Here is a 15,208-nt window from a genome sequence, read left to right on the forward strand (position 1 = left end):
TGCACTTCTGTAAAATTGTAGTAAACTAGAGTAACTAAAATTAAAGGGACCTCCAGCCTAAAGTCCCCCTTAGACTAAATTAAAACTGTATGAACACGGTGTGCTGTCGATTCTTTATTATTACATTGCTATTAAAATAGCAACGTAATAATAATCATATTCTCATAACAGGTTAAAAATACATTTTTTCCACTAATCCACCAAAGCAAAGTGGTATCGGATATAGAACTGAGAGAGTACAACAATAACTTTTCGCATTGAACTGACAATCATTTTCACAATAGTTGTGTTGTCTTCTGCCTTCGCCACAATGGTAATGCGTACTCGTTTTGACTTAGTCCTGTCGGTCACCGCTCAAGTAGAATCCTTAAAAAAATTTTCTCGAGTGCCGTAGGAAAATCTTCTCCTGATACCAGTGTGGCTGTTTGAAGGGAGACTACAGGCCGGGGCCACGTGGGTCAGATTAAGTTTCACGAATTCGCCGAGAGGTATCTCTCTACTATTTCACAGTACATCGGTACAATTCACGGATGTACAAGGAATATTTTGCTCATTAATTCAACCTACACCGGTTCCATGTGAATATATAAGTCACACGGAGACCAGCAGTCGGACCCCTTATAGCGTCTAAACTGCATTTCCAACTGACTTATAGGCCTACATGCAATATGCATGGCAAATCATAACCGAACGAACCGTCCGCAGAATTTACGCATTCACGTCAGCATGATTGAGGTTCGGTTGGAATCGTCAGCGTCAACTCTGACGGACCAAGAAGGATTGGTCGTACCGCTCACCAAGGAAGTCCTCGGCTTCATCCAAGGCTACGTCATGTCGGGAGTTCTCGCGATGGGCATCTGCGGCAACCTGCTCTCCTTCGTTGTGTTCCTGCGGACTAGGCAGCGTGCAGATGCCTGCGTCCAGTACCTCAGCTGCCTCGCTCTCTCCGACACCGGCGTGATCATAACCCGCGGTGTGACTGAATGGATCAACTCTGGGCTCGGCTACATCACGAATGGGAAAATATCATACCACCTCATGTCCTACAACACTATATCTTGCAAACTGGTTTCTTATTCACAGCAAGTCACGATGTCAATCTCTGCATGGATGATTGTATCTTTTTCTGTGGAACGCGCTTTTGTCGTCGTCTTTCCACTTAAAAGATCCATCATCACATCATATAAAAGAAAAGTCGTCATATTTTCGGTCTGTTTTGCTATGGTGACCATACCCATTGATCGGTTGGTTTTAATGGACATCATCGATGCCAACCCAAGGTCTTGCTTCTATACAAGAGTAGAACCACTGGTGGGGGCTATTCTTTACCAATTCGCAGTAGTTGTCTACAACTATGTGCCATGCATCGTCATATTTTGTTCAAATTCTTTGATAATTGCCGAGATTATAAAATCGTCAAGGAACAAGCAAGTACGAAAAAATGCTGTAGGTTCAAAAAGCGAAGGTAAAGTGCTGTTTTCTTTAATGTTGGTATCAACTCTCTACGTCGTACTCGAAATGCCCTTTTCATCGATTGCCTCCTATATTTTCATGAACCGACAGCATCTATCAAGCGAAGAGGCTGCGTTTGCCTATAACGTGGCCTTATTCCTAATGCAGATAGGTTCTTTGAATTACTGCATTAACTTTATCGTCTACGGCTGCACCATGGAGTTTTACAGGGAGGAAATGGCCAAAATGTTTTGCTGGTTTTCGGGTACTTGCAGAAGAAGATGTCGAAATAGAGACCTCGTCTAAGAGGATCAGCAGCCTAAGTGTCTTTCAGCGTTCCCAAACACTGAAGGAAGACAGCGACGCTCAGCAGCTAAAACACTCTAAAACGTTACACCGGTATCAGACGCGCGGACATTTTTGATAGTTGTAGTCAAACTCGATTTTTCATATTTTTTGAGGACAAAGTACGGGAAAGTTCCAAAACATTTATATAAGACATCAAATTATAAAAGAATATGTATGACCTTCTTACAGAAGTTATTGTCGCTGATTGAAGTGGTGATTAAGTAAACAATAATACGCTGCATGTCCTTATCTTCTGGTTGTGACAGGAATAGGTACGACCGTACACGGCCCAATGTTATCTCATGTGATTATCCAACAGAATAGCGCCAATCATAATTTCAAATTCAGTACAATCTCAATAAAATGTAAATACTACAAAATATCGCGATATTGTCAAGTGATTCCAAGTGAACCTTATTCCCAGGGGCGCAGGTTTGTTCATGTTTACATTTGAGTGGTATGAAAATGGCCCCTCAGGAGACGTTGAAACGAGGCTGAGGGCGCATCATGAAGTGGCGTGAGATCGCGTCTGAGCGAGACTGCTATGGAAGGCGCGAAAACTCTCAATGAAAGCAAAGGGCGAATCTAGAGCCTTAATGTTCACGTGACTTTCAGTCGGAGCTATCTTGTACCACCTTGTTCGGGACGGCTAGGCCTAGGTATGACATAAGACAAACGGAAAGTTTCTCACTTGGAGATTTGGCGAGGCGGACAAAACATCTCGCTACAAGCCAAGACAGAAAAGGGACGATTCCAGTTACCAAGTCCCTGGACTGCCCTCAAGATGAGGGATAAACTTTTGGGTCTGCTTCTTTTGGCCCTGACGTGGTCAGGTAGGTGTCTTTTTAGATAGTTAGAATTGAAATAAGGAACTTTGTTCGCGGACTTAATCCGTTCATTAATTTTAGATTGTGGGGGAACTTTGACATGACAGCTGCGGACTTTGAGGGTCCAGACAGGAATCATAGTTCAAGATCATGCTGATTTACCATTCATGGAAAGAGCATGATACCACTTAATAGACATGCCACCTCGAGTTTGCCATTATTCTTTTTCTCCATGTAAAAAAACGTGCGTTGCAAAGCTGGAAATCCACAATCGCCTTTAACGCTACTGAAATGATTGCGATACCTTCCAATATTCCTATTTCATATCTACGCCGGTGTTGCAGTTTTAAATGTCCGTGGATAAAGAGTCATGGAGGCAATGGATTTATTTTGTGTTTTCAATCTCTTAGGTAGACGGTCATGAGTTTTTATAGAATCATACCTTTAACTGGCACAATACAACATAGAAAGGCACTTTCAAGGGGGGGGGGGGGCAATTACGACAGCTACACCCGTAACTGGCGCACACTCAGCTGCATCGCCCAACTGGATATACGCTGCGGCAAAGCACGGATCTAAATCGTGTAATTAGGTCCATGGTAACCCGGCTCATTCTAGCTTTTGTTCCCGAGTCATTCTCGAGGAAAGCAAAGAACCATCTCTGGAAACTTACAAAAACGGTGATCTTCAACTATTTCATTGGTCTTTAACCAACCAGTGAGCTTAAATTAGTACATGTATATATATATAGTTAAAAAACAAGGAAAATTATTTCAAACACTCCTCTTACGAAGTGAAAATCAATTTGTTATAAAATCGAAAGTACACTTCTGACGATATAGAATTCCGGATGACTTGGATCCGTGCCTAATATGGAATTTTATGGATTTATGAATTGGATTTTTCTTTCATTGACCATACTGCAAATTCGATTTTATTTAAGTGTCAATGCCACTGTCATGATTCCCCAAAACGCCCCCTGAACATTAAGATTTATTATCTGGTTACGTAATTCATAGAACACATAGTACTTTGATATATTTATATTGCGATAGTCGAAAGATAAATTATACAGCAACAGTGATAAAACGTATATGCCTGGGCAGACTTTCCTATACAGGGGCTATATCAGACCTTAATTAAAGTTAGTCGCAGTCAGCAAAGGGACTGGACACAGGATTTGAGCGAGGGACTGTGACATCGTTTGGAAAGGTCAACATCTGTACCAATGGCTTGAAACACGTTACGGTAGACGCACAGTGTATGTAAGTAGACGATCTTTCCCTTATTGTCACGACCGCGAAAGAAGAACCTTCGATTGCACGGCACTAAACCCTTTCATGAGATTTTCATTACATTGGGCATGATGTGGTATACTGGGGAACCTTTGATCAACAAATCGACACTAGAATGTACATGTATTCCAATGTCGTTGGTACAAAGAAGCACAGATAAAACGATGTATGACTAATTTGTAAATGCACACAATTTTGTGCATTTCTTTAGACAATGATATAAATTCTCTATTTTTGCCAGTATTGATCATCAATCGCCAGATCATGACTTAAAAATTGCAAGATAATTCTCATTATCAGTTATTTTCCCGGTAACTTATCAATCCTTTGATTGTCAAAGAACAATGCTTTGTTTTACGTGCCTAGATAATGTGCATCAAATCATGCATTGAATCATGGTCTCCATAGAATCATATACCATGATCCGACAGAATACAATTGGGCCGGACATTTTTCCAAGGGGACATTTTCAACTACTACACCGGAAGAACATGACAGCAGACAGACTTCTTTTCCGTATTTTGTACACGATCTTTGTGAATATTTCAACTGTTATTGCACTCATTCATTGTCGAATGTCAAGTACCAATGGACAATATTAAAACGAGACATCCTTGACTCGGATGGGTTTTTTAGGTTTTTTGCTCGTCAGTGAACATGTTTAATAGCAATTATATACACATGTATATATTTGATAACGTAACATCACTTGAAGTAATATAAGTATCGCGGGACTTCTTGACATCACATCTTGTAGTGTATTTTGAACCGTCTTAAACGCAATTTAAATCAGCGGAACTGTACGTATACTAAATCTAAGGTGTTTTTTTGCAAAATACTTTGTTAGCCAACTCAGTCTTTCAGTGGTGGTTTAGGACTTTCTATTTCAATGAACTCCGATTGGTCGTTCTACATGTATGAAGGGATGGCACACATGGCTTTTTACCATTTACTACCAATGCCTTCGACAATAGCTTTGTTTCCCTCTGTAACTGCAGAGCTTTCGGTGCATGCGTCGAGAAAACGGGTCATAAAAGGGGCAAATACTATAGGTTAAAAAGTGCATCCTGCATAGAAAGTGCATCCTGCATAGAAAAAACACTAAATACATATACATGTACAAATGTAGTTATGAAAGTTCCTTAAATGGCGCAGCGGTCTACGCCCCTGTTTGGCATTCAACTTACGATCGATGTTCCTGATAACAGTCATTGAATCTACAAATCGAGATCACAAAGGAGCCATTAACAGTATCTGTCTCGGGCAGTAAATAATCGAAATCAGTGATAATGCATAATTACAAACAAAAATCCTGTTTTACGATGGCACTTGAAAAGTTATCAATCATGGAGTAGTCACGTGTGCAATATAAGTTACAACTCGCTTTTCTTTTAACATCTTGACCAATTTTCCGGCGGCGATTTCTGCTTGGTACGAAACTTTGCACTTGGGAATACCGGGAAGCACTCTGAAATATCTAATATAAGAGACAGATAAATTCCTGGAACAAACTTCTTGACCATTGCATGTTCTGAAACACGCCTCTGAACCTCTCAGCAGATTCTGATGTCCTTCGGCTTTTACAAAAAAAGGAGAGTTATTGCAATTCGTATCTTCAATAGCAGAAGCGAGTCTCCAATATTACATCTTTTAATGTATTGATATCTCTTCAATTAGTGATGAAAATCAGCTTGGTCAAAATGACCTTTTTTAGCAGCCTCTTGAAAAACCTGTTGAGAAAGCATCGATCAATGGCAAACAACAAAAATCCTATAGGCCGTAAACAGCTACATTTTCACTGGCTTTGTATATCCCGCGAAATATTCAAACCAGACAGTGCTAAGATCTCAGGTACCCGTGCAACATATATGAGGCATTGACCTCAAGAGATTAGAAACAACGAAATTGTCTCTGTCGAAACTTGTCCAAGATTTGCTTGTTTTGTCATAAATTTGAGCATCTTGACCAATATTCTGGTGATAGTTCCGCCCGTGTACATACTCCGGACCCACTCGGCGGAGAAAGTTGTGATTGGTACTGCAGAAAAAGTCTACTTGACCGACATTAAGTTCAACTGTTACCAGGGACTTCCAGTAATAACTTAAAACAAGTTGGCATGTTGACAACTGCCACTCAGGCGGCCTGACTTGACTGCCGATCTAAAAGGCGTCGATCGCAGAATATCAATGACTGGTGTTGCAGCTGAGGACCAACAGGTTTTAATGAGCTCGCAGATATTCACTTCAAGCCCTTTTGGAAGATAATTTTTGTTCTTTGTGGTTGGTCTTGGCTGTCTTATCAAGACTGCTCGAGACACCCACCGCACCAGTTTTGCCGCAGCGGGGAAAGCGAGAAGATGCTCTCAGTGGAGTAAGTCATTGCTTGGTAGCCTTATTGTCTCTCATAACACGAAGAGCATCATTTTCAATACAATGATAATAAAAAGAATAGCGTTGGTAGTAAATATTGTCATAATTTTTTACGGGGAAAAATATGGACGCAGACGGAAGAACCACTTTCCAGACAAACACCGTAGAGGTGATGGTCGCCTATCTTATCAATGAATGATCAGTGAACAAGTAGTTTTTGATGGCTATTGCCGCAACCTCAACTTGACCGTTATCGTACTCTTATTGCCTCTTCAGAGGTCATCCGATTGATTGTTGTGAATTTGGCATTTTGACAAGTCACGTCTCGCGCATTTCATTGGGAGCCGCTGTTGTTTATCTAAAACCGCACCTTCTTCATACACGCTCCCTTCTCATTACTCAATTAGCCTGTCGCTATAACCGCTGCTCTTATAAGACTCTATACTCGAGACGAAGATATGTTGAATGATCTTTTCATATTTACATCTATGAGCCGACCCCCCCCCCCCAAATACCGCTTACGAAACCCACACTATCACTCGTCTAAATCCACATTCATATTATCTTTTAAATGAAAGTTATTCATTATCTATAGCCACCAATAACGTAATCGTCCAGATATTTGTCTGCGCGTGACAGTATGGTGATAAAAAGTTTTTTTTCTGTAATCTGAGATTAACATGTACCGACAGGTTCCACTCACCATGGAACGGGCGTCCTCTTAAAGGAACAATTATATACCAGGCAATATCCTGGTATGAATTACGATAACGTCAAATGGAAGTACATGTGTTCGTCTTGTTTGAGGAAAATGTGTGGCTGTGAATTGGCTACGCAACGTTATCAGAAGTTACATCCGAAGGGCGATAGCTCTTCTCACGATAGATGTTTGACCCGTGCTGCCCATGCATTCCACAGCGAATATTTGCAATTAGCATAATTTCCAATCCCAATATCATTTTACCTCAGGGTCGCGCGACACCTCAATTTATAGACATTTTGTTATCTTTCTTCTTCAGGAGCCCTCAGTCAACTTGACTGTAACTTCGACACAAACTTCTGCAGTTGGACACAGGAGCAATCTCAGGATGATTTGGATTGGACGAGACAAAGCGGCCAGACGCCATCTGGTGGCACCGGGCCGTCAGGCGATCACACGTCGGGATGTAAGATCAAACTCCTGTTTATTTGTTCTCTAGCACGTATACCCTACAAAACAATTAATCTTTCTGGGTTTCCGTTTTGTAAGGAAGCGGTTACCAAACGAAACTCCAGCCTTAGCTCTGACTAATTACATTTGCAATTAACCGATCAGGGCCAAGGTTTGCTAAATCGGTGTTAGAGACAAACTACAGCGGTAGCTCATCTAAGCGTTATCTCCTTCAGGAAATTTCATTAATGATAGTAGAGTTACGATTTACGCCAACGTACTGCTAATGTCGATTGAACCACCAGTCCCAGAGCGTTCGATCAAATAAACTTTGTGAATTTTCAAAGCAAGCTTGGCTAAGAAAGATTATTGAGACATGATTGGCTGTCATTAATATGGGTGCGTTGGTTGTCCGTGCTTAGAGATAGGCGAAATAATACGTATTTCGTTCCCTTTTCAGCTGGTTCCTACATATTCGTGGAGACTTCCACGGGCGGCCGCGGCAGCACAGCCTGGTTGAACAGCCCCACATTCACAGTCTCCGGCGGACAAACGAAATGCTTTCGATTTTGGTACCACATGTATGGGCAGCACATAGACGACCTCAACGTCTACTTAAAGACTGGTGCTGGGATGGGTACGCCTATCTGGACTCGGAGTGGTAACCAAGGTGACAAGTGGACGGATGCTGAGGTTAATGTGCCAGCTGGTAGTAACCTGCAGGTGAGTCAAAAAGAAAGATTTGCCGAGTCACAAATTAAAACAAGTGTGCCGCTGTTTAAGAAAGGGTGCACCAGATGGTCGGTACTGCCTTCTGCAGAGGACAGATTTCAAGACATTGACTATACACATTTCCGATTCATGCTGATGTGATGCAACTTCTCCGCATAATGTTTCACCATCTTCATTGCAGCTTATCATCGAGGCGGTGAAAGGCACGAGTTACCGAGGCGACATTGCCGTTGATGACATTCGGTTCCTTGACAGTGCCTGCACGTCCTCAGTCACCCTCTCACCAACAGCTGTGAGTCCCGGGGCCACGCCGACTTCTGTCGCCAGGTCTTGTGACTTTGAAAGTAAGACGATCTGTGGTTGGACGCAGGATACGAACGACAATTTTGATTGGTCGTGGGACGCTAATGGCACGCCCACCTCGGGAACCGGGCCGAGTACGGATCATACGTATGGAACGCTAGCTGGTAAGTATTGGTTCAACTCAACATTAAAACCACCTTCTCCATTCACGTGACCTTCTCCTTGCTCTACTGAATAGGCCCATGATCTATCTGAATCGTCAAAAATTCCTCCCGCGTAACTGCCAATTTGTTCTGTCTAATTGGTATAGTTATTCCCTTTTTCACTCTTTCATTCCAGGCCACTACATCTATATCGAGACATCTTTTCCGCGGCAGCAGGGCCAAAAGGCTGTTGTGCTTTCACCAAGCTACCCAGGCGGGAAAGCATACTGCTTCAAGTTCTATTACCACATGTTCGGCGGTAACATAGAGACACTGAACATATACGCAAAGAAATCCGCTGGACTCGGTGCCCCAATCTGGAGCATGACAGGCGCCCAAGGGGACAAGTGGATCCTTGGTGAAGTTACCGTCCCGGGATCAAGTGGACAAGTCCAAGTGGCACTCGAAGCCATCGCAGGAGGTGGAATCCGCGGCGACATAGCAATTGATGATGTCAGTCTCTTGGACGGAGCTTGCGCAGCTCCTGGGTCATGTGATTTCGAAAAGGACTTGTGCACGTGGACGAACGACAACGCCGACGACTTTGATTGGTCGAGAAATAGCGGCACCACAGGTTCCCAAGGAACTGGACCAACTGGCGACCACACCCTTGGGACAGCGTCAGGACATTATGTATACATCGAAGCAAGCAACCCACAGAGTAGTGGCGACAAAGCCCGTCTCCTTAGTGAGGTCTTCCGGCCGACGACGGACAAGCGATGTTTGCGGTTCTGGTTCAATATGTACGGGGCGAACATTGGCCAACTCGGGGTTCTGCTTCAGGTTGGCGGAGCGGAGACTTTGCTCTGGACCTACGGGAAGCAAATGGGACAGCCATGGATTGCGGGCTCTGCTCCGATTGGCGCTATGACAACCAATCACAGGGTAGGTTATGGCTATTGCGACTACTTGGGTCAGTCGCCGATGTTTGATTAGTCAGAACGTAACAACCAAAGACCCTGTCATAAGGTTCTATATTTTCATAATTACCTACCAGTCATACGATCGCATTAAGATTCCCTATGAGACCCGCTTCTGGTGTTACAGAGTTGTCGGTCTTCTAATTGCGAAGAGGGGCTTCCTGTTTCCTCTTGCGCAACTTCTAAAATTTTTTTCTCTAGATCGTTTTTGAAGCCGTCCGAGGCAATGGTTTCCGAGGCGACATCGCCCTTGATGACATTGCGCTCACGGTTGGGACTTGCAGTACCACACCATCCGATGCCGGTGCCGCAACAACGCCTGGTCCTGCCATCACAACTCCGCAGCCTGTCATCACAACACCATCAGGAACTACACAAGGTAAATAGACTACTAAGTGAAAAACAATGGATTTTTAACACGGTAAAATCGAAGCATTCGTCGTGATTACTCACAACTTCGTTATTGACTAGGATGTACATGAAAGTACTGCTCAGACACATACGGAGGTCAAATAGCGAAGTTGTGAAATCGTCCGAGTTTTCATCGTGAAGTCTCACGCCCTTTCTCCTTCTCCATTGATGTTCCCTTCTTTATTCTCAGTTCACATGGAGTTCTGTCTACGGCTACGTTTCATCCGTCCACTGCTAAGATATAGGAACTTTGGACATTGTATAAATGAGCACCTAATTAAAGGAACAGAGAGATAACAATGTTAATGTAATTTTTTTAAATATTTTTAGCTGCGTCCTGCAACTTTGAAAATGGATTCTGCGGATACACTAACTTAAAAAAAGACAACTTTGATTGGACGCGAAAGCAAGGCTCAACAGGCACAGCTGCAACCGGTCCCGGAAGTGATCACACAACTGGAAGTAAGTCTGTCGTCTGCTTTTGTATTTATGGATCTTTTGAGTGACACCTTGTGTCATGTCAAAAGTACCTGTATCATAAACCTGAAAAGAATATTGGTGCTGTAAAGAAGCCACTCGCCATAGCAAGAGGAGTGTCTATGATTAAGTGTCTATGATTGCCCTGCATTGCAAAATAAATGTTTTTTCTCGCTCCAGGTGGCTTCTACGTGTACATTGAAGCCAACAAGAAAAACAAAGGTTTCAAATCCTTGCTTTCGAGTCCGCTGATGACGCCGTCCACAGGGAGTGACTGTCTGTCGTTCTGGTTTCACATGTTTGGCTCGGACATCGGCAGTCTGCGGATTTTCCTCCAGAAGGGTGGCTCACTCGGTAATTATGTCTGGTCCAAGTCCGGCTCGCAGGGGGACAAGTGGACCCAGGGGCAACTCACGATACAGCAAGCACAACAGTACAACGTAAGTAGATAGGTTTTCCAATTCACAATTGTCGAAATTGACACGGTTTTGGCGTTTGTGGCGGGGCCGGTTTCCAAGTTACGGCACCCCATGACTGACCTCGAATGCTTCGGCGTACTCTCCCACGAGCATATTCCTTAGCGAATGGGACACAAATTGTGCCCGGCCTCTCCATGCCAGTATCGTCCAACGGCTCTGGTTTTACAGTAGTCATCGTGCGGGCTCTCGCAACGCCATCACTCTAAAGCGCGTGGAACTGAAATATCGGAAACCCCAACTTGACTTCGACCCCAACGTAACTAGGCCACGTGGCATTCCACTTGAAACCCGCGTTTTCGATCTCCCGGGTCTATCTTTGTAGGCCAGCTGATGTATTGCAGTCCACGTGGTCACCTTATCATGCTTAAATAACTTTGGCCTTTGGGGTTGTGGATATTTACAGAGAGATGGTACCACTAATTAGAGAAAGAAACCGACGATTGACAGTTTTGAAATATATACAGTCGGATAGGAGGAACCCATATGGGCGATTTTGTGTGACTTTAAAACCTCTACTGGTGGTGTGGATGATATTTATTATGTCTACCTGGGCACCAGTTGGAAGAAAAGCAAGCTTTGTGAAGCCCCCCCCCCCCCCTCCCCATCCCTCACCAATATGACAGTGCAAGTCATCCATCTTTTTAGATTGTGTTTGAGGGGAAGGTTGGTAATGGAAACAAGGGAGACATTGCATTGGATGATGTTGTATTCTCAACAGGACCATGTCAGAGTGCAGGTATGAGCTCAGGCTTTAGTTTTTTACCCAAAAAGGGTTTTGATAATCTACTCTTGCCTATTAGGCCTACACCAAGTGATGAAAAACCCTTGATTTTGGGAAAACATCATTTTCTGATTTTGCCTTAATTCGCAATTGGGTGCATTTTACCAATGATAGCCATTAAAGTAAACATTTTCACGCTACTTATCACTATCAGTTGAATGCCCCTCTTGCAAAAATCGTGTAAATACCAGGCTGGGTTTTCACGACTTCAAAACAAATAATGATATAGATGTATGCTCTGATAATTATGAATCATGACCATTGTTTAATTGATTGATTTCAGTATCCTCTGACTGTGATTTTGAGGATGCCAGCCTCTGTGGTTACACCCAAAGTACCACTGATGACATGGACTGGACCTGGACCTCTGGAGCCACTGGGAGTGGAGGCACTGGACCTAGTACTGACCATACAACTGGCAGTACAGCAGGTATGGAAACTTCATTATTTGTCAAAAAACAAGAGGCCGGAATACCTTACCCTCAGCTGATAGATGATTTGAGGAAGATTTTGAAGTAGCTCGGGACATAGCACGGGGTGTGGACTAGGACTCTAGTAGTAGGCATTGGGCCTAAAGTGGTACCATATCACACTGATTATTCCTCTTTTCAGGTCACTATGTATACATCGAGGCGTCTGCCTCAGCTGCTGCTCCCATTGCTAATGGAGACAAAGCTCAGCTCATTTCTCCCTCAGCTACAACCTCTACTTCGATGTGTCTCCAGTTCTGGTATCACATGTATGGTAATGGAATTGGTAGTCTCAATGTCTATGCTAAGGTGGGTATTATACCATCAGTCGAGATTACATAGGCATATCCACCAGGGGGATTGGGGTGCGACTGACTGCTGCATACATTGGGGTTATTGGGGGTTCAAATAACCACTTTGCATAGGCATTGTCAAGGGATTGTGAGAGCGAATAACCTCCCTTGGAGAAAAGTTTTCAAATGAAACAACAAAAGCACTTAGTACCCGGTATTTGAAGACTACACTCTCTTCCGACATCCTTGCCAGCCAAAGATGTATAATTTGAGCTTGCCCCCTGCCAACTTTATGATAAACCATACTTGTGCTCAAATCTTTGGTATCTGTGAATGTTCTTATCTTCAGGTTGGCAACACTTTAGGCAGCCCAATCTTCACTATGGTGGGTGACCAGGGCAACACGTGGACATCAGGCGAAGCAACAATCCCATCGACAACAGCATCACGAGGATACCAGCTGGTCTTTGAGGCAATACGAGGAACGAACCATCGCGGAGATATCGCTATAGATGATGTCGCCATCAATGCTGGGTCATGTCCTTCAAAAGGTTAGGATTTTAAATCGTTGATACTGTTGCTTTTTGAGAGTTCAATATTGTGCTATTGCAAAAATCACAAAATAAAACAAATATTACGTGGTCATTAGTTTCTGAATCCTTTTTGCAGGAAACTGCGACTTCGAAAGCGGTCTCTGCTCATGGAACAACGTCCAAACTGGTGATGACTTTGACTGGTTGGAAGTGAAGGGCTCAACTGGTAGCAGTGGCACTGGACCCTCCACAGATCATACCCTAGGCACTGCCCAGGGCACCTACATCTACATCGAGGCATCCAGCCCACGGGTCGATGGAGACTTCGCTTGGTTCGAGAGTGAGAGTTTCCCTCCCAGCAGCGGCAGATGTGTGAAGTTCTGGTACCACATGAACGGCCAGCATATTGGACTGCTGAATGTTATGTTGAGAACTCCAGGTTAGTGGGGAATCATTTTGAAAAAAATTTACCCTTTCCTGACAAATGTTACCCAGATAAACCTGGGAGGTAGCTGGTTCTAATCTCAGTCTGCCTCTCAATAGAGATAACCAAAAATGTGAAACTCTCAACATTTCTTAATAATGCATTCCCCGCCCTTTCATTTGAAGTTGAAATAGAACAGGGGCACTGTACTCAACCAAATTTTTATTCTTTTCTGCAGGTGGCGCTGACAGCAGCATCTGGCAACTAAGCGGTTCCCAAGGTAACCAGTGGCTGAGCGCCCAGGCACCCATCACCTCATCCGGCAACTACAAGATAGTATTTGAAGGTGTTGTTGCGTCTGGCTACCAGGGCGACATATCAGTGGATGATATCTCTTTCACCGAATCATCTTGTGGAAGTAAGTCCATTTCCTCTTCTATTCAATGTTGCTTTTTTAATTCAGTCCAACTACAGATGTATGATGTCAAATCACATAGCATTACATGTGTCTAAAGAGATGGTGCCTTTCGACCAGAGCTGTATGAAAGGCAGCCAACCCTGTAGACTAAGCTCTTACTCGAACTCGGCCTGATTCATTCAAATTAATTTGTTTTAATATCTCTTCCAGTCCAGCCTTCAGTAGCAACTCCACCGACTCCTACTGGACCCTCTACCACCCCTGCAGTCACCGCACCCACCGGTGCCACGCTAGACTGCAACTTTGAATCTGGCCTCTGCAATTGGCGCCAGGACGCTAAGGACGAATTCGACTGGACACGAAACAAGGGTCAGACAGCGTCAGGTGGAACTGGGCCTGGGTCAGATCACACTTCCGGCACTGCAGCCGGCTTTTACATCTATATCGAGACGTCAAGTCCAAGAGCAACCGGTGACCGTGCAGCCCTCATAAGTCCAACGGTCCAGCCTGGAACCAACCGTTACCGCTGCCTATCCTTCTGGTACCACATGAACGGTCAGCACGTTGACTCTTTGAAAGTCTACGTCCAGTTCGGTCTTGCTCTTCCCTCGCCAACATGGACCAAGTCAGGCACTCAGGGTAACCAGTGGCAACAAGCACAGATAGATATAGATGCTACTCGAGACTTCAATGTAAGTTGAATGGAATCAAAAACATATAAATGTTAATAAGGATGAACATTTCTCTAATACAACATCTACACATGCCGAAAATGGTACCATAAGCTAAGGCTAATGGAGTTCTTTCAGATGGTCAGGTTTTTACAGTTATTAACCCATCAGAAGTTAACTTCCCGTCCGTTCCATTTTCAGATCAGAATTGAAGGTACCCGAGGACAAAACTACCAGGGTGACATCGCCATTGACGACATCACCATGACAATCGGCCAGTGCAGCGGCAGCGCTACAGTCGGCCCATCACCGGGTCCGACTGTCAAGTGTGACTTCCAAACGCCAACGATCTGCGGCTTTACCAATGATCCTGGGGCGGACTTCTCATGGACCAGGTTGAGTGGGAGCACCGGCTCTCAAGGAACGGGCCCAACCAATGATCATACCTATGGAACAGCACAGGGTAGGTGTTGTCACCACTCAACATGCTCAAACACTTTACTGTTCTGTCCAGGCTTCATTTCTTTCTACAGAGGAGGTTGAGAACGTAATGATTCAGTCCTTCATATAAGGTAAACTACCTATCTTGCCCAATCCCAGTTGCCAATAACCCTTGCAAATGGGGCGGGGCCATTATGTTGACACCCTTTTC

At 44.0% G+C, this 15,208-nt stretch overlaps 2 protein-coding genes across 2 annotated transcripts in view; both read left to right on the top strand.

The window, feature by feature from the left end:
• The first annotated feature begins 726 nt into the window (after window positions 1–726).
• Window positions 727–14,192, top strand: LOC135492511 (MAM and LDL-receptor class A domain-containing protein 1-like). The gene is made up of 15 exons (XM_064779025.1): window positions 727–973; window positions 7,311–7,457; window positions 7,902–8,164; window positions 8,355–8,640; window positions 8,816–9,564; window positions 9,801–9,978; window positions 10,341–10,472; window positions 10,668–10,927; window positions 11,612–11,702; window positions 12,031–12,177; window positions 12,360–12,526; window positions 12,860–13,061; window positions 13,180–13,482; window positions 13,706–13,885; window positions 14,101–14,192. Exons 1-15 carry the CDS (start codon window positions 727–729, stop codon window positions 14,190–14,192), a joined length of 3,444 nt encoding a protein of 1,147 aa, XP_064635095.1.
• A 226-nt stretch (window positions 14,193–14,418) lies between these two features.
• The window catches only part of LOC135492512 (MAM and LDL-receptor class A domain-containing protein 2-like), a 60,774-nt gene continuing 59,984 nt past the window's right edge, over window positions 14,419–15,208 (top strand). Inside the window, exons 1-2 of the mRNA XM_064779026.1 lie at window positions 14,419–14,577; window positions 14,758–15,019. Of these exons, the coding sequence (XP_064635096.1) occupies window positions 14,434–14,577; window positions 14,758–15,019 (406 nt within the window). The 5' untranslated portion in view covers window positions 14,419–14,433. The remainder of the gene's footprint in view (window positions 14,578–14,757; window positions 15,020–15,208) is intronic.

This window comes from Lineus longissimus, chromosome 8 (assembly GCF_910592395.1).
Source record: "Lineus longissimus chromosome 8, tnLinLong1.2, whole genome shotgun sequence".
NCBI classification, from domain to species: domain Eukaryota; kingdom Metazoa; phylum Nemertea; class Pilidiophora; order Heteronemertea; family Lineidae; genus Lineus; species Lineus longissimus.

Coding starts and splice junctions, on each gene's coding strand:
- LOC135492511 (XM_064779025.1), top strand. CDS start 727: ATGATTGAGGTTCGGTTGGAATCGTCAGCGTCAACTCTGACGGACCAA. Junction 7,458..7,901: donor AGGCGATCACACGTCGGGAT/GTAAGATCAAAC, acceptor TTCCCTTTTCAG/CTGGTTCCTACATATTCGTG. Junction 11,703..12,030: donor AGGACCATGTCAGAGTGCAG/GTATGAGCTCAG, acceptor GATTGATTTCAG/TATCCTCTGACTGTGATTTT.